This window comes from Nelusetta ayraudi, unplaced genomic scaffold, assembly GCF_046127955.1.
Source record: "Nelusetta ayraudi isolate G7.1 ecotype Tasmania unplaced genomic scaffold, CSIRO-AGI_Nayr_v1 ptg000084l, whole genome shotgun sequence".
Lineage (NCBI taxonomy): Eukaryota > Metazoa > Chordata > Actinopteri > Tetraodontiformes > Monacanthidae > Nelusetta > Nelusetta ayraudi.
This window is the reverse complement of record NW_027466134.1, coordinates 3,850,588-3,869,994: the sequence shown is the minus strand read 5'-3', so window position 1 is coordinate 3,869,994 and position 19,407 is coordinate 3,850,588. Positions and strand designations below refer to the sequence as shown.

The following is a 19,407-nucleotide window of genomic DNA, read 5'->3' as shown; positions in this document are numbered from 1 at the left end:
GGCTTGAGTCGTGGACTTGAAGGCCAGCGTGAGAGGAGCACAGCGGCAGTGTGGTTGGAGTGAGACCGCTCCAGCGTGGACGGCCAAACACGGGAGAGGTTTGTTTGGTTAGCCACAGCTGTTTTTGAGAAGGCAGCTGTATTATTGTTGCGGTGCATCACCGCGACAAAATAAAAACACAACACCTCTCAGAGGCTTTTGTCTGTGATAAACACAGCCACTTCTCAGTAAACACAGCCAAATGTTTGACACATGGGGAATACGTTTCAAACAATCGACTGCTCACTAACTACATGCTTGTGGTTGGGTTTTTGCAGTGGGTAGAAATGTTCTGCAAATTTCAAATTGTGTGATTTTTCACTGTTTATACGAAACAAAAACTGGTCAGAAAGGCAGCAGTAAGAGCTCGTTAGGGAATACCTGCATCCGAGCAACAACTCTGGGGAATTCTCCTGTCCTCACTGCACGACCTTTCCTGCTTTTATTTATTGCCTCTTACCTTCTTGCTTTGCTGTTGCCAAAGCTGTTCTCATGCCACTCCTGTTTCCATGGCTAACAGGGCGGCCTCACCAACTTTCCACAGTGCAGGATGGTCACATCATGACTGCCGGTGATTCAACTCTCTAATTTATTCCCTTTTATGATTCCAGGTTTCTGATGATCTGCCCTGGAACACCGAGTTCCAGATCATACACAGGTGCATATATTCATTTTACCATGCATTAAACATGAGATCACCCAGTTGATGATGATGTTTGCTTCATGGCAGAATGTAGCCATGGAAAGAAAGCAAACACACTATGATGTGTTTCTATAATTATCAATCCGTATCCTTAGACAGCTTGAGAAGGTCCAAGCTTAAAAGTTGTTTTTAACGCCAGTGACCAGAGTGCTAGAGTGGCTTATTGTTATATTTGGGCTCTCTCTCTCTCTCTCACACACACACACACACACACACACACACACACAGAGACACAATTTGCGTCAGGGATCGTAAAAGACAGATTTTGGACGTGAAAACGCAAAAATAAAGTGTAATGGAGTGGGAAATCCAGTCACAAATGCTTTAAAGCATGACAGTTGGTGGCAAATGGTGTGGAATCATTTGGCTTTTGTTGTCCTTTGGCAAAGGAAAACACATCAGAGTAGGTCATAATTACAAGAGACAGATTCTATGACGTGTCATTTTAGAGGGCAAGAGACAGACATTAAAGTTCAGACGAGGCCTGATTTTTGAATTTTCTGGGTTTGGATCAACATCTGTCCGTTCACTCGCCCCAACAATCTAAAATTGTGGAATTTTTAACAGAGTAAAGAATTGTAAGAAAAATGAACAGTATATATATATATGTATATATATATATATATATGTACTGTATATCCAGTGAGCAGCAGTTGTGTGGAGAATAAATCCTTAATGACGATGTCGGAGGTCGGAATGAGCAGACTGCCTGGAGACCATTAGAGAGGCACCAGCAACTCGAATAACCACCGCTTCCAACCAAGGTATGCAGGACAGCATCTCTGAACACACAACACGTCCAACCTGCAGGCGGTTTCACTCTCTGCTCGCGAGGTTGCCATAGAATATCTGCATCATGCATATTTAACCTAAAAATGTCTATGTGCATTTATCATATCTGACTAGAATGCAGAAAACTGGATACATTTTAAATGACTTTTCTTGCAGGAAGTCAGTTATGTTATTAGTATTTACTTGCACCAATTCACAAGTGTAATTATCACCCCAAAGAGTCATGTGGGAACTTGCTATCAATCTTATATGTATATATGTATATATATGTGTGTGTATATGTATATATATATATATATATATATATATATATATATATATATATATATATATATATATATATATATATATATATATATATATATATATATATATATATATACATATATATATATATATATATATATATATATATGTATATATATATACATATATACATATATAACACAACTAAATTAAAACAATAAGTATAAAATCTTGATGTGCTTCTATACTTCTATACATTCTGTGGAAATTTGAGGTTATTTCAACAAGAATTGCCAAATTTATTGGCCTGCGAAATGATGTCACCCTGTATATCACGGAGTGAAAAAAAACAAATAAAAAATAAATAAAATTCTGGGCTGCATTCATTCAAAAAAAACCCAAGTAATTTGCGTGTTCAACGGGTCAACGTTATAGTTGTGATACCTTTCATTTGGGCCCATAATGGAAACCAAAGCGGCGTGAAATCAGGGAAACAACGAGCTGTGGGATTGACCTCTGTTCTCGGGTGGCTGGGAGAAGCGTGCGTGTCGCCGCCTTCACGTGTGCTGAATGTGTTCCATTTAACCTCATTCCTCCCACGGATTCATCACTCCCATCGGCTTGACAGATTAAACGTGAATGCGGAGAGACATGAAGGGGAAGATAACATTGAAGGAGATGTGTATGCGTCAGGTGTGTATCCGGCGTGGCTGCCGCTGAATGTAATTCCGTGTCGGGTGGTTGGGGGATGGGGGGGGCGTTGTTTCAGTGCAGGGTTCCCCAAGGAAGCTCATGAAAGGAAAAAAGCCCCCCAGTGAGTGGTAGAGTTCATTCTATTGCTGTCTGCTCCCAGCAGGCTGACGAATTTCTCGACGCTTTTCGCTCAAATGATCCCCGGGGATTCGGAGAGCGAGCGCCAATCCCACCTGGGCTCCGTCTGTCTGTCTGTCTGTCTGTCTGTCTGTCTGTCTGTCTGTCTGTGTGTGTGTGTGTGTGTGCGGGAGGTTTTCTCTCTTTTCCAAAAACCAGCAGGATTGGAAATGTGAAGTTAGGACACAGCTGTGTTTACCAACCCTTCTGTTGGCAGCACTCCTGTTTTTGCATGCTGGTGCTCACTCTGCAGGTCCCACAAAGATGTTTTTTTTGTCAATCATAGCATATCAATGCATTAAACATAAGGGTGTTTTTTGTTGTTGTTGTTGTTGTTGTTGTTGTTGTTGTTCTGCATGCCAGATAGTCCAAACTAGAAGCCAAATGTTGCGCGCCCATCTTGACATGCAAGTGAGGCTGTTCAGAAAGCGCTTTGATGGCGGTTTCTGCCGGCGGCCCACCTTCCGACGCTGTCATGCAGGTGTAAACACTCTGATCCATCAGTGTTGCCCTCCAGGCAGCACTCCACTGACAGCACTCTCGCTCCCTTTTCCCCTCTCCTCCCCGTCATTAGTGTGCCTCAGATGATTCAGACAGAATATTACTAGTGCAGCCTGACACAGGTGGACGACTGAAGCGGCGCTTGGGGACCTCCAGACTCGGGGGAGCAAGTGTTTGAATGACTTCTTTCATTTCTCGGGTCGATGAGAAGTACCGAGATTAAAAAAAAAAAAAAAAAAAAAAAAAGGGAAAAGGAGAGAAATTCAGGGGCAGCGTGACGCCACTTTCTGCAACGGCAGCAGCTTCTTTGGGTCCAGTTGGGGTTTGCTGCTGAGGCTCTAGTGTCTGTTGTCTTTGCTAGAAATGGAGCTAATGGAGTTTGCCCATACTAGGTCCACATCACCGTCACCTATGTGCTTTCCCACTGAAATACACGGGTCGACGCACTAAAAATCGGAATTTTGCAGGTATAATCTTGCAGTGCGATACAATGCATGGTTCACAGCTCATTCCACCTCAACGTTAACAGAAGATGAACTGCTGTCTAAATGTCAAAAACATGCTGGTGTTTTTTTTTTTTTCTTTTTTTTTTTAATCAGAAACTCTCTATGTGAAAATCTCTTTACCAAAAGAAGAGAGAATTTTTGCAATACTTGATAACCACCACACATCAGTAATCACTCTGTCGGTGAGGTCACACTCTGTAAAATAAGTGTAATCTTGAAAGGCTCAGAAATGATGCCGGTTTTCTTTGCCCACGCTTTAATGTTTTGCATTTGATTACAAGAGGAATATTTCAATGAAACATCCGGCAAAAGATAAATGAGTTGACAGTGATGAAGAAGGTTTCATAATTGGTGGATGGTTTCTCACTTGTGTTTGATTATCCTCAGATGCCTTTTAATAGGCAGACTCAGGAGTGGTTATTCTTTGAGGATGACACCATACTGCACCTATACATTCTGTATGGAGTCACTTCTTCACTGCACCAAGTCATCTTTCTCTGCTGAGGGTTACTGAGCAGCCTCTATGCATGGAGTTGTTTTATCTGGCGCTCTGATACAGTACGTATGCATATATATACATGTATATATATATATATATATATTCTTTCTCTCGGTCAAACCTTCAACATGTCTTTGTTTGGAGGACAAATTTGCACACACAAGGGCCTTTGCAGTGCGTGTGCAGTCTGAGCGGCCTCAGCTCGCGGGACAGAGACAGATCTTTTTAATTCTCCTCAAACAGGCAGGCAATAAAGCAGCAGCCTCTCCGCTTTCCAGCCACTGTAAACTCCAACATATTGCCTGACCCGCCTCAGCTGGAGCGCCAAGCTGCTGTTTGTTTCCCCCCGCCGGCTCTGCTTGTCTTTGTAGACCTGCCCTGCCCTTTCCACACATGTTCAGGTTGACCTGCTTCACCCACTTCTGTTGCATTTGTGAAAGCATTTACTCAAGTGTTGCCAAGTGTTTGCCATATATTGCCTTTGTTGAATAGGCATTCTTTTGGGCTTGTTTGAACATGATCGCCGATGTTGGCTTCCTCTGTTGTTTATCTATACATGCACATGTCAGACAAGCAGACAGAGGGACCTCTGTCTGTCATAACAGGCCAACAGAACAGCGGTACAGCAAAGAATTGCATGTCACACTGTTTCCACGAGGAATTTGGCCAACAAAATCATATTTTTCATGTTTGCTTAAGTTCAGGTCTGATCACGTGTGTGTGGGTGGACACACTGGTTTCCAACATGGTTCATGTATGTTATTTGCAGCCATCCTTCACACAATGGCCCGCGACCCAGAATGCAATTGAAAGATGGTCTTGCTCTTCTGTGTTAGAGCGCAGCATCCCGTTCAACTGGACTCAACCTGATGACCCTGATGCAGGTACAGGCCACGAGAGCAAAAACGCCCCGGGAAAGTTCTCAAAGTCTCAGAGTAATGGAGAATTCGCTGCACAGCACAGCTAATATGAGTGTCTGAATGGAGCGCAGTAAACCAGTCTGCCAGTCCTGACCCTCCCACTGCACATTCAAGACTTGCAACCTCCCATCAAAGGCACCGTTACACCCTCGCACGCGACTGAAAATCTGAGTAGCCATTAGTCACAACGCTGCCGAGGCAGACAGCTGCTCGCACGCCTCCGGAGGGCATTACTGTGGTGGCACGCAGGCTCCAGAGCAGACGGTCTGCCTGAGCCGCCGTAGAGCCCCGCAAACATCAGCGCATCCCGTCAACGTCCAAGCAGAGCAGTTCTGGGCGCTCAGCTGCCAGCATTCTGATAAAAGCTTCTGAATGGATATCGCTGCAGCTATCTCTGACTCAGGGTGGTTGGCTTGGTTTTTACCATTTGATAACGCAACGCATAGATCAGCAATTCTCAAAAATGAGACCATTCAATCCAAGACCATTTTCTTTAACTTGCATGAAAATGACACGTGTTCAATTGAAGGAATGTCCACCGTCTGAGGAAAAGTCATCGTGTCAGTCCTCGATTATTAAAAAAAAACAAAACAACAGCAAGCAAAAAATAGCACAAAGCCTATTATTGTGTATTTTGGGGAGTTTTGGTCACCGTGACCACAGTTACCCGTCTTAACAGCCGAAAGGAGGAAAAGGATGCAGAGAGGAAGTGACGTGCCTGACTTGACCCTTTACTCTGGTGAGTGCATCCTGCAAAGACAATGAAGTTTTCCTCTGACAGTGCTCTGATCTGCCTTGTGGGTCATTTGGTAGGCGAGAAAATATGTCTCCAGGAGTTTCATAGCAAGTAATGAAAGCTATATCAAAGCACACAATATGGTGCGGAGCTGCGTGGGAGTGCAGGGACTGTGCATATCTGACAATGGCAAACAGTGGTTATTACAACCTTGCTTACAGCCGGTTTGCCATACGGTTTGCATACAACCAAAAAAAGACCAATGTGGAGTACTACAACACTGGACAAGGGTTCTGAACACAAGAAAGACACAAACCTAGCACTGCAAGTGTATCAGAGTTGGGTACCCAGCTTTAGTGAATGGAGTGCAGTGTGTTTTAGTCCAATCAAAACCAACCATCCAACCATTTGGCCAAACCTGGATGTTTGACATTGTGCCCAAGGTGCCTCACCTTGCGCTCCGGTTGGTTGGGCTCGGCCGTCTTGGCCGTGGCGTCCAGGTCGGTCACTCCTCTGTTGACGCTCAACTCGTCCGTCGTCCCCGTCGTCGCCGTCGTCGGCGCCTGGCCCCCGTCCTCGGCGTCGATGTCCGTCTCCTCGGTGACGGAGGCGCTCTTCTCCGCGCCTGCCAGCTCACGAGCTGAGCCCAGGAAAGTACATACACACACAGGGGGATGAGCACGCACGCCTGCACGCACACATGTGTGGGCACGAGAGTGTAACACAAGCATCCATGGGTGGTGGACACACAAAAAGACAGTCAAGTCAGAAAAAGAAGCACCAGTGGTAGTTGTTAGTAGTTGTAGTTGTTTTTGTCTTCATTCATTCATTTGCTCCATGAAAAACACCACAACACCACCGCTTACTGGGAGGCAGCATTTACGTTGAGTTTTTCTTTAACGGTTGTTGTCTTAACAAACAATAAAATGGAAAAAAAAATAAATATTAGGTCACGGTGTCTCAATATACATTAGAATAAGATGAGGATACAGATCAGCATAGAACTATAAGTTTGTCTGGTTGCCCCCCCGACTTCCTTCATCCCTGCCTTCATCCGAGCAGCGAATGCTGCCGGTGGAAGGTTAATATGATGATGATGATGATGATGATGATGATGATGATGATGATGATGATGATGTTGCTTTAGTCTTTCTGTAGTGTTTTGTCACTTTGCATTGGCAGTTTATGAGACGCTAAGAAATCCCTGTCTTCGATTTGTACTTGGTCGGCACTTTATTTTATTTGTCTTATGATGATGATGACGATGATGATTATTTTAATTTTGTATATTATTCCAATGTGTATAATGTCCTTTTGCCAAATCCTTCCTATTCTTACCTATGGTGTGAAATAGGTGTGCTCAGGCTACGCTGTCCATGTATTGTGTGGTTTGTTTCGTCTCTGCGGCTCAAACTCCACTCGGCAGTGGTTTCACTGCCTGCTGGAACTCAAATTGCCCTCCTGGGACATTAATAAAATACTTGAACTTGAAGGCTGAACGACGGCGGTGCAACACACTCAGAGCAGCGTGACAGAAGAACTACAAGCGGCTGTGAAACGACGAGAGAGGAGCCTTGAATGAAGCAGGATCAACATAGATCTGTACAGCTCTGCTGTACTGCCAACATCACACCGCCCACCGTTTCTTGTAAACAGGTAGATAAATAATTGTTTAGAACATTGCTCAAGTCTTCTTTCAAGATTGTTGAGTGTGTGACAGGATACGGATGTGAAAAAAAAGCCAAGTTGTGCACTACGTTATAATTTGAATTTTACGAGACAATGTTTGGATAGGATTTCATATTTGGAGCGTTTTCGTCTTTGTACTCGGCTACAATGTTTTATCTTGAAAGTCATGAGCTGCGACGTGTGTCTAAATTCCTGTTTGGATCTTATATCAGAATATTTAGCCATGTCTAAAAAGACTGGGCACAATTCCGGGCGCTCAGTCGGGTCCTTTAGTGCTGCGCTGCAATATTACATTCCAATAAGTACGACTGCAGCTGCCTTCCCTGCGGGACAAAACACAACAAGTTGAAAAATCAAGTGCCTATTCAGCACAATGCAACACTTCCGTTTGGCTGCAAGTCTAAGCGGCGGCGCGTCAGCATATATTTTAGTCGCCTTTAATCCCGGGCTGAACAGACGCATTGTTGCATCCTCTGCTAATTTGAAGTGCAATTATTTTCTTCCTTTTTTTGCTGGCTTTGAGCTATTTGTGAGCAAATAAGATTGGGATTGTTCATTTAACGCCGCGTTATTTCTGTTCAATCATTCTGAGTCGGGCGCAAACAGAGAGAGGATCGCTTGCTTTCCCTCTGCGGTTTCTCCATTTCTTCCCTGCCCGACTCAGAGCCGTTTATCCCACTCCTCCATCCTCTCATTTCTCCTCATTCCTCCTCTGCCTCTACACTTTCCCCTCCTCAAATCCTTCCCCCCTTCCTCCTCCTTGCTCCATTGTCCGTGTTCCCTCCCATTCTCTCGCTCTAATCCTCCATCTCGCAGCCTCCTCTCCCCTCTCCTTTCACTGCCACGATAATTAGTCCTCCAGATAAGCTCATGGGACGTGCGTGCGCTCGCGCGCGCGCGTGTGATGGCTTTTTGTGTGGCCTGACGCACGGTGGCAGAGAGTGAGTGCGCACGTGTGCATGCCTGAGTCTGTGTGTGTGTGTGTGTGTGTGTGTGTGTGTGTGTGCGTGAGTGTGAGGGAGGTCCTGTCACTGTGTCTGAATGTACAGTTATAAGCTGTGGGTGATCCTCGGCCTCATCAGCATGAGAAAGGCAGCTGGTCTCTGGTGGGATGGAGAGGAGGAGCGGTGTGGAGATAAAGAGTGCTGCTCTAACCACTGGAACCATGGTGTGAGAGACGCTCTGGTCTGGACTGGGCGTCTCACTCGGACTCCAACCGCTGACGGTTGACGTCCCGTCTGGCGGGCCACGTGCCGCTGAGCTGCGTCAGTGCAGCAGGCGACCGCACTAAAGCAGCTCAGGCCCACCGGTGTTGCAGAGCCGGCTGCCGGTTTTCTTTGGGTTGACCCGTCCGTGACCCTCGCAGCGGCGGCGGCTCGGCTCGGCCCTCCCCTGCCTGCCAGTGCGGCACAATGCAGCCATGGAGGTGTGTATGTGAATGTATAGTGTGTGTGTGTGTGTGCCTGTGTGTGTAAATAAGGAAATGTGACTAATGAGGAGGTGTAGGATATAAGTGTCTGTATATATATATAGCCAAGAGGTACATCGACACCAGCTGCCAGAAGGCAGGAGTCCCAGGATTCCCAGGCTGCGTGGAACACTCCATGATGATCTGGGACCAGATACAGACAGCTAAGCGATCTCAGTCAGACCTCCACGTAGTCTGGCTAGACCTCGCAAATGCCTATGGATCTGTCCCACACCAGCTCATCACGTTTGCCCTCCGATTCTTCCACGTTCCTCCATGCATCCAGAGTCTCATAGCCAGCTACTTCGACAACCTCCAAGTCTGCTACTCAACCCCAGCTTTCACAACGGGGTGGCACCAGGTGGAGAAAGGAATAGCAATGGGGTGTTCCATCTCTCCCATACTGTTCACAGCAGCTATGAACAGTATATATATATATATATATATACATATACATATATATATATGTATATGTATATATATATATATATATATACATATATATACATATACATATATATATATATATATATATATATATATATATATATATATATATATATATACATACATATGATATATATATATCATATATATATATACATATGATATATATATCATATATATATACATATGATATATACATATGATATATATATGATATATATATATATATATAAGATATATATATATATATATATATACATATATATACATATATATACATATATATACATATATATACATATATATATATATATATATATATACACACACACACATAAAATATACAGCTCACTCCTTTGTGATTGGCCAGATGCTAATACCCAATGCAAGCTAGCGGGGAAGATGGCGACCAGCTCTCATGCAGCGACGCCTCTCCACATTTCATAAAAGACTGTCATTACTGTGATCATCAAGTCGGCTTCTTGTGTAGTAGTGAAAAACCTCAGCAGCGCAGAAACATAATAAATATCCAGCCCATCTAGAAATGCGTAAGTTGTACGGTCCATTTAACTTATCAGCCATGTTCCAGGCACAAACAGTGTAAAGTGAATCGAATGATCTTTTCACCTCAATGTAAAGACGTTGAATGCTGAGTGCAGGTGCTGAATTTTGAAGATGACAAATGTAAAATGTTAACGCTGCACCAGACCGTTTGATGCAAAGAGATATTAGAGGGCAACTAATATCAAGATGACTTCAATGTCAGTCCAACGCACAAAACCGAACGGCTGTTTATTGCCCCGGTTTCATGTCGCAGAGCTCATTTACCTCCGACAGTGGAGCCGTTGCCATTCTTCTCGCCGTGGCCGTCCTCCTGCCCGTCTGCGCTCTGCTGCGAGTGATGCAGACTCAGTTTGTGACAAACCTCGAAGGCCTGGCCCACAGTCCGAACAATACGCATGGCCTGGCTCTGAGTGGTGGGGGGGGGGGCGTGGGGGGGTGACAAAAGAGCAAGCGAGAACAAGACACGTCAGTTTTCATCTCAACCAGTTGCAGTATATTGATTCATTTTCCAAAGGCATGATAATGACTCATAATTATGTATGATTATGATGAGAAAACCAGCAGGAATGTCTGTATGAGGCATGTGCACCTGCCTTGAAAACACCTCTGACTCATAATGTTCCATCATTATTTCATAGTAACACATCCAAACTGAACTGGCAAGTTACATTCATCACGATATATTATAGGAAATACTGTATATGAACACAAACATGACATATTTTTACATAATTACATGCTGCAATACCCACGCAACAAATGTGTGTGTAAGTTTGTATTCATGAATTTTTCGTATTCACACGCATGCATACACATATATACAGACACATTTTTACATATATATATATATATATGTGTGTGTGTGTGTGTGTGTGTGTGTGTGTGTGTGTGTGTGCAACCTTGTCTCATATCACTGTTGATGACATGGACCAACACTGGCAGCTGACAGTACCAGATGTAAAGAGTGCCTGACATGCGACAACGACTCCTGACAAGCGTTTCCTTCTGTCCTCGGGTGCAAGGAGCGGAACGCGGCTGCTTGGCCTCGTCCTTCCCGCTCTGCTCCGGGCACAAGGGTCAAGTGGAACCCACTTCAATAACTTCTGTCGGCCATCGGCTGTGTTCTTTCTGGCCCTGCGCACCACAGAGGTGCTGAGGCGGCACGAAGGTCCTGCGCCTCTGAACACCAGTCATCCTCAGCTGAATGAGCACAACACGTGAAGGACGGCCCAAGAACGCAGAGGAGAATCCAGACTGTCAAGAGGGCAACGTTTTCTCTTTGTGTTGCCGCTTGTTAACCCTGGTAAGCTTTAAAGTTTCCGTGCTGATGCTTCAGATTGAAAAAGACATAAAACAAAGGTTTAGAGCCCCAAATCAGATGTTGTGTCAGTACATTCAATGGTGGATTCCCACCACACAGCACTTTCCAGCCTTTTCTGGTGCAGAGCTAAAAAAAAAAAGAAGAAAAAAAAAAAGACTTTTTGCAGCTTTTTATTTTGGCTTCTCTTTTAGCAATTTACTACCCGAGGTGTTAATACTGCTCATGATATAAGTGAATGTCACTCGAGCTGGAACCTTCTGAAAACAGAAAATATATGAAATACAGACTGCAGCCGAGAACATCCTAAACTGTGAAGTATTAATATCCTGGAAACTGAAACGATAAGAAAAATTCTTGTCACCCGCAGAGAAACCTGCCTTTAAGGGAACATGTGCATCAAAGTGCCGGTGTCTAATCTACAACATCAAACAGTGCGTGGTCAGAGTCTGAGGTACCTCCCTTCAAGTTAAAGGGCCAGTATGGAGAACTGCTGCTGGGAAATTGTAGCGTATTTTTCACCTGGAACTAAGTGTGCCGAGCAAAACTCAAACATAAAAAAATGTTTTTATATCATTATTCCATGCTGCGATATTCTCACTTCCTTTATCTTTTCACTTGTTAATCAGTCATCGTCCTGTCTCTTCCCACCTCTCCTTTGCCTCGGAGGTGCAGTAAACACATCAAAGATTCATTTGGTGACTGACTGGGAGACAAAACAACGCAGTGTTGCATGGACCGTCCCGTCGCTGTGCATCGGGCCATCATTATCAGTTTGGCCCTTTTGAAGTTTTAAGTGCAACAACTTAACGTTCTAATGGCCTTCAAGCAGGCAAAATTGTAAAAAAAATAAATAAAACAACACAAAAAACAACAACCTTTTCATTGCGATATTTAGGTTTTGCGGGTCATGGAACGCAGCTAACGATAGCGCATGAAGATGTTGGCTGTCATCAAACCCGACTGTACAGTTTGTGCGAGCAAAGTTGCTTCTTCGTACAACTTCGCTCCTCAGTGAGTTTCCGGTAAAAATCAAGCTGCACTATTTGCAAGAATCTAAGAAGTGACAGCAGGTGTAAGTAATTAGGCAATATTCTCTTTGGCAAACACTACCTCTTTATGATCATGGCTGAGATCTTATCATCTTTCATTTGGCTCTTGACATGATTTTCAAAACAAAACAAAATAATGAAGTCAGTTTGGAATTATGTCTTCATTTACTATCTTTCAGATATTGTTTTTCATGTTTTGGGGTGAAAACGTTCCATCATGTGGGCACTGCAGATCCCGCAGTCCCATATGAAAAATGATAACAATAATTTTTGAACAATGTGTGTTACACACGAAGCAAAATGAATGGGCACCGCTTCCACGCTAATGAGTAGCAAAATAATACCGAGGGACGTCCTCATGATGATGAAGTGACGTCGTAATGAAAAACAAACGGCTCCATTTCACCCTGATGGGTTGACTGGTGCTCTGACAGAGACACCGGGTGCAGATTGGCCGAGCAGTAAATGACATGTTGGTTTTTTTTCCAGAGAACAAGGGGGTGAAGCGACTGTCCTTCCAACACCAGCCCCTCAAACACTTTTCATCAGGACTCTTGTCTTTTCCCATAAAAAAAAGTTTAATACCTTGCGCCAACGCTCCAATGAATATCAAATTCTGGCAGCTGCCAAGGCCGCTAAAAGATTTGTCACTCAAACGCAGACACTTTCTACATCCTGCTGCAGGGACGAGAACACTTCTGTGGGTTGACGTCCGTCAAGTTCCCTGTCAGGTTCAGTGTCTCTAATGCTCAGTCTGTAACTTCACATGTCTGTTGATTCAGCTGAAAAATATAAATGGCTTCCTGGAGAATATCTTCCTATGCTTTTATTTTTTTTAAAGGTATATCAATAAAGGACACAATGAATCTGTGGTAAAAAAAAAAAAATAAGATGGGCTCACAAAGGACTTCAGAGGAGTCACTTCTAATTCAAGCTGCTTTGTGTTCAGCCTCTCCACACCCCGTTCACACAGCGCCACAATGAAACCTGACTGACACGACCATCACTTAGTGCGCACAAGGTATTTGCGGGCTGCAGGAGACGGGCTAATAGAGTTTTACTCCGGACTCTTCAACCATCATTAATTCCCCCAATCATTAGGGGGAAAAAAGTCTGGCCTGATGTTCATCAAACACCTTGACGGCCGCAGGGAAATTAAGTGCGACAACCGAGGGGAAGGACTCAGCTGCGGTGGCCGAGTGCGGGAGGGCACAGCAGATTGAGAACCCGTGTGAACGCTGCATTGTGAGTGTGAAACAACGCCACCGTCGGTCTGTGAACCTGACAGCTCACTTACTCTTGGAAAGCACAGGTTGAATTTCCAGGTGATACATGCGGCACGTGTGCGTTACAAAGTACAGATAATCTCACAGCATAATACCACAGGGGGGGGGGGGGAATTTTCAGGCATAAGTAGGTCAATCTATATTGCATTCAGTGGGGTTTTTGTTTGTTATTTTTGCTTTGCACTTGTTCAAATTCTTTCATCAAAAGCTGGAAAGCATCGGGGAATATTAGTTACATATTTCATGTAACGCAACTGCAATTCTTGTGGTGCCATTACTCATTAAAAAAAGGTCTGAACTGTGATCCAAACAGAGCAGTTTAGCTGCATGCAAACTGATTTGATTTGACTCTATTTGGGTTTAGTGAGCCAGGCTGTAACAATTTGAAAAGTGTGTTCTGTTGCTCTGTTGACTTCAAGTGTGAGCTTTTGTCTTTTCCACTGCCTCTTGATGTAAGCAGCCGCTCCTCATGGAGCAGGCTGAAGACTGATGGACAGATAAAACGGTGACGCGAGGCAGCGCGGAGCGCCGCCTGGAGGGGTGAAGGCAGGCGGGCTGACTGGGTATAGAGCTCCACTGGGCCAGGAGGATTGAGGATTGGGCTCCATTAGGAAAGCTTTGAGCCAAAGGAGCCGCTGCCAGCACCTTTTCAAACTACTGCAGTGGGTGGAGTGAGGCTGGAACCGTTACTGGTTCAGTTCTGCCTTAAGCTTTGTCTTATTCCTAAAGCTGCATCCAAACAGTGACACAGTTCTACCTGCCAGAGTCCAAAATTTAGAGGGTCATAGTTTACACAATTTAGTAGGTGGAAGAGGTGAGGGGGACAAGCAGCGCATGGGAATCGCTGTATTGGCTGAAAAAAACAAAAAACAAAAGAAAGCTTATTTTCCAAAATACAAAATAAGGGTCAGTATTACTTTCCCACCCGACATCAATGTGGCTCAACACAGTGACCCCCGATACCCGCCAGGGTGCCATAAAACATGCAGCAGGTGTACAACAAGCAGGTTCATCGGGGTTCACGAACGTCTGCCTGGACTCTGGCACTGCAGGCCTGGCAGAGACGTAAAAACGAATTAGTCTGAGTGCGAGGAAAAGGAGGAGGGAGCGAGGGAAAGAAAAGTGCTTAAGACAGAGGGATCATTTTACTGAAATATGGATATTCAATATAAAGTGCTGAGGGGCTTTTAAATCCAATTATCGTAACCAAGCTGTGTCAAGAAGGATGTGAGTCCTTGTCACTGATATGTCCATATGCTGTTTTATATTAGCGCTCCTCAATGTCAATAACGGTACCATTGATCCTGGACCGAAAGCAGGAATTGATGCCAGGCCAACTGAGTTAAAAGGGCTTTATTTCAAAATACAACTCGATGGCGCTTCTAACGCACTTCTTTGCAAAGTCAAGAGAGCAGTGTAACTGCAGCCTGCTGACAGGCTGTGAGCGCACTGCTGAGGAGCATTCAACTCCTTGCAGTCATTGATTATGCTGCCCTTCTTTGTGAGACAAGGAAAAAAACCCTCTCAATGCGCCTGTATCATTTCTCACTCTAAAGTGTCTCTGAAGAGGCTGTTGTTCCAATTCAGAGAAGTATCGGAAGGTTTGACTTGCTGCTCCGTCTTTTATTTCGAATTTTTTTTTTAACTGGTGTGTCTCTATTACAGTGCATTATTTCTCGTTAAACGGTGTAAGGTTTACTGACATAGGTCGCGACGTCACGACTTCCGTAGCAAGCAAAGACGAGCACATTTTTCCTAAAGGTGGATGAATTTTGCAAATGCCTCTTCCAAAAGGTCCAAAATGTAAAATTGGGCTTAATTCAAATTTATATATTGGTGAAAGTAGTTCACTGGCAAACTCAGGAAAGGGAAGGTGAGAGGGTGAGCGCTGCAATCTAAAATGTAACGGCGTGATGTTGCCGTTTCTTCTTAAAAAATCTCCAAAAAACGACACACTTAACGTTTACGGTACATTTTTATACCAACATTTCCTTGACGGATATTCGTGAAATTACGAAGCCAACTCCAGATCCGTAAAATTCCACCTGCTTTAACCCTGAGCTTCACTACCACTGAAAAGACAGTCAGCGTGAGGGAGACACCAGGCTTGTTGTCAGCATCCAGACCGATGGTCTGCTAAAGGCCTTTAATGGCGCGGTGATTTAAGGCTGTGCCATTGGCTCTCTGTTGGTAGTCAAGTGGGAAATAAAGTCTGCCTTATCTCCAGCTTCATCTTGCACTTGCAGCCCTCCAAAAGTCCAAGCCCGCTCACACACATCCGCGCGGGGGCGTAATATGACATTTTTATTGCATGTTTGATATGTGGTGTGCAGCAAACTGCGATTCCATTTTCATTCCGGTGATTCATCCGTCTTTTCTTTCACTCCTTCAACCTTTCCTATACGATAAAAGCCTTGCCGTGCTGAATTAAGTTGGTGTCTTGTCACGTCTTTCATCTCCCTGCGCTCGGAAGAATACAGACGTAGCATGTAGAAATTTGAAGATTAGTGTCCGTGCGCACTCTCGCCACTGTTATTGTGCAACTTTGCCCTGCGTACATGTCAAGAATTTGAGTTATGATTTGAATGGATTTATGGAACTGTTTATGCAGTGCAGAGGCAGCTCAGCTACCGCTCAGCGTTATCGTGGAGAAACTTACAAATGTTGTAAATAAAAGAGACATGAAGAAAAATGATAAAATGACTAACGGCTGAGAAAAATGATCTTCAACACACAGTTTGGCCGTGAAATAGGGCGAAATACAGAAAGGTGTGCACCAGCAGCAGTCAAACTCCTGTCGCTACTGTTTTGGGAAAATACTGTATATATATATATTTGAACTATTTGTTTATATACATATTCATATCTATAGCTACTTAATGAGAGATTTATAAGTATTTAATTATTCACCAAGCGATTCCCTCTGACGACTTCTCTCTCTCTGTCTCTCTGCATTTCCTTTTCACCCCAACAAGCAGATGATGGTCCCCTGCAGGCTGGACCTGCTCTAGGTTTCTTCCAACAGGGCAGTTTTTTCTGTCCGCTGTCACACCCTTGCTTGCTGTGGAGGGTTCAGCTGGTTTTCTCCTGACTGTGCAAAGCGCTTTGAGACGCCTTTGGTTGTGATTTAGCACTGCATAAAGAAAAGTTGACTGATTGATCGTTGAACTAGAACTACATAATCAATATCTAGGGAACAGAGGGCCCAACCAAAACCTTAACCGGAACAGCAGTTGGGTTTTTTTTGTGTTTTCGTGAGATACCTGCACACACACAAAATAGGGATCAATTGACAGAACATTTGAGGAGGGTCAAACTTGGGAGGTCTTGAAACAGAAGAATGAATTTTTTTTTTTTTATATATATATAATGCCATGCCATACTGTAGGAGCCCACAGGAACATGACAAGATGCTGCGCACCTCCACAAACACATTCTACAACACAAGGCAACAATGTGAAGAATGCTCTAATAGAGCCGCACAGCCAGACAGCTCTGCCAACACACAGCGACCTTTTGCTACCTTCTGATGGAGAGCCATAATAAATTGGGACGAATGATCGTCACACGCACAGCTCAGTAATCCTTTCAAAAGGCACTGAAGTATTAAGTTTAACGTTTAAGTATTACGGCTTATGCGCTTTACAGCGTTCAATGGAAACACCTGCAATTGCACTAAGTTGAAATTTTAGGAACATTGCTTTTATTTTGAGAAAAACTATCATGGAAACGCAGCTACAGTCAGTCTATCTGGAGTAGAAAATGAGGCAGCGTTTTTCAGCGGACTTTAGCATGAAGGCCGGGAGACTGGCTGAGCCAGTCAAAGTCTATGATCATACTTTTTAACTGCGGCTCTGCAGCAACACACAGTGTCGAGCCCATAGTGCCAGGAGGAATTACTGCAGCCCAACAGCCGCGTGTCTGCTTATTGGAGGTTGTCAGGATGTGGCCCAGTCAGTGATGTGATTTAGGAGGGAGAATAGCTGCACAGGCGACAGGACACTGTGAAAACAGTGCCAAATAAAACATTCATCGGGTGCCTTCTCCATCCTGCAAATCACACCCACACTCAGGTTTGACAATTCTTTGTAAGTAAGAAATTCCATTCATGAAATTTGGTTGAGCAATTTTCAGATCTTCATATTCCGATAAAACAGTGTTGTTGGTTCAATGACGCATCAGCGTTTCAAGTACAGAGAAGAAGGGATAAATACAAGTAAAATAGAAACAGTAGAAAATACCAAAAAATATTTTGGTGCAGATTCTCAGTCACTCCAACCAAGGGCACCAGTCGCTACAGATGTGTCGATCCACCTCCAGTGTGAATGTGGTTTGAATAAATGACGGTTTATATGTGAATACTCGGAGTGCCTTGAATGTGTTGAATGAGTGTGTATGAAATCCAAGGCCTTGGTGTTATTAAGTGTTTGGAGTCCTTTCTGATCTGAGACCAAATATCAAACACGCCTGCTGAACACAAGTGAGTTTTATTTTCATGGTGCATGCTGAGAGTGCATTGGTAACCTAAACGCTGGGTCACTGGGTGGGCGGACCCGACAGAGGAACTGGGAGTGACCGAGGAGCGATGTGGTGTTGCATTTACAAAACAGTTGCAGTTGTAAATGCGGCATTGGAGAGTTAGAGACATCTTCCTTAACCCATCATCTGGTAGTAGTGAATTGAGTGCTGGTGTTTTTGACGTCTTCTGCTGAGTCGCTCACCTCTTATCAGCAGCTGTGGGGAGCAGCCCAACTACTCTGCTAGGAGGAGGAACTGACCAGTGTGGTCCTCTGCACTCCAGAGTTCTGACTTTAAACCACAAGGAAGTTCAAGGCCGCTGACATGTTAACGTCACGAGAGTCAGTCCATCAAATACATCTTGGTTTGTGTGGAATCTATCATCTGTTTCCTGTTTGAGGCACGGTTCCAACAACTACTTGAACCCAACAACAAACTAAAACAACAAGGACCCGACGGACCCACTCATTCACTGTTCATAATTAATGTCTCCCAATCTGTCTTTTTAGGAGTAGTTTACTGGCACACTAAATGTTCACAAAAGCAAGTTCTGATCAGAGGCTTTTTACTTACAAAAAGAGTGTTTCCAAACCTACAACAACAAAATAAAAACTGAAAAAGGGAACACATTTTTAAGCCCCAGGAGCGACTAAAGTGAACATTTTGCAAAAAAATTATGTTTTCAGAAATCCATTTTGGACCTCATGGATTTGTGGCTTTTTATCTCTTCAGGTACCCCTCCCTTCATATTTTCTTTCTTTCTTTATTTTACCTTTTTCTTGGACTTGAAGACGTTGCAGCGGAAGACGTTGCTCTGTCCGTCTCTAGCGATGTAACTGAAAATCTTCAGATCCTGGGAGTCATGAGACACGTAGAATATCCTGAAAGAAGAAATAAAATGGGTCAACGAAACAGAACATGAATGCAAGCCTGGCAGCATTTCCTGAATGTATCTTCAGAGGCACAACAGGCACTCAGCCCGTTCCTCTGGAGCGTTGGCGCGACAAAAATAAACACAGTTTTTTTGTTTGTTTGTTTTTTTAAGTCTGCTTCAATCTAAAGGGATGCGACTGTTGAGCTGCTCAGGAAATAAGGAGAAGAAGCTCTCATTCTGTTCTATAAACTACAACTAGCACTTCTGTGTCATTCAGAATGCTACATAAACTTGAACACAGAGTGTTAAGAAATACTGCCAGAGACACACGCTCGAGTGGAGAGAAAATAAAGAGGCAATAAAATGCAAATAAAATCTA

At 43.9% G+C, this 19,407-nt stretch overlaps 1 protein-coding gene across 3 annotated transcripts in view; it reads right to left on the bottom strand.

Moving 5' to 3' along the window:
- Positions 1–19,407, bottom strand: part of LOC142900830 (carboxyl-terminal PDZ ligand of neuronal nitric oxide synthase protein-like) — a 119,270-nt gene that overhangs the window by 37,169 nt on the left and 62,694 nt on the right. For 2 of the 3 annotated variants that reach the window (XM_076045371.1, XM_076045373.1), the window contains 3 exons: positions 18,927–19,035; positions 10,245–10,386; positions 6,265–6,500 (listed from right to left, as the gene is read on the bottom strand). In XM_076045371.1, coding sequence (XP_075901486.1) covers positions 6,265–6,500; positions 10,245–10,386; positions 18,927–19,035 — 487 coding nt within the window. The remainder of the gene's footprint in view (positions 1–6,264; positions 6,501–10,244; positions 10,387–18,926; positions 19,036–19,407) is intronic. The other variant, XM_076045372.1, reaches the window with a different exon arrangement.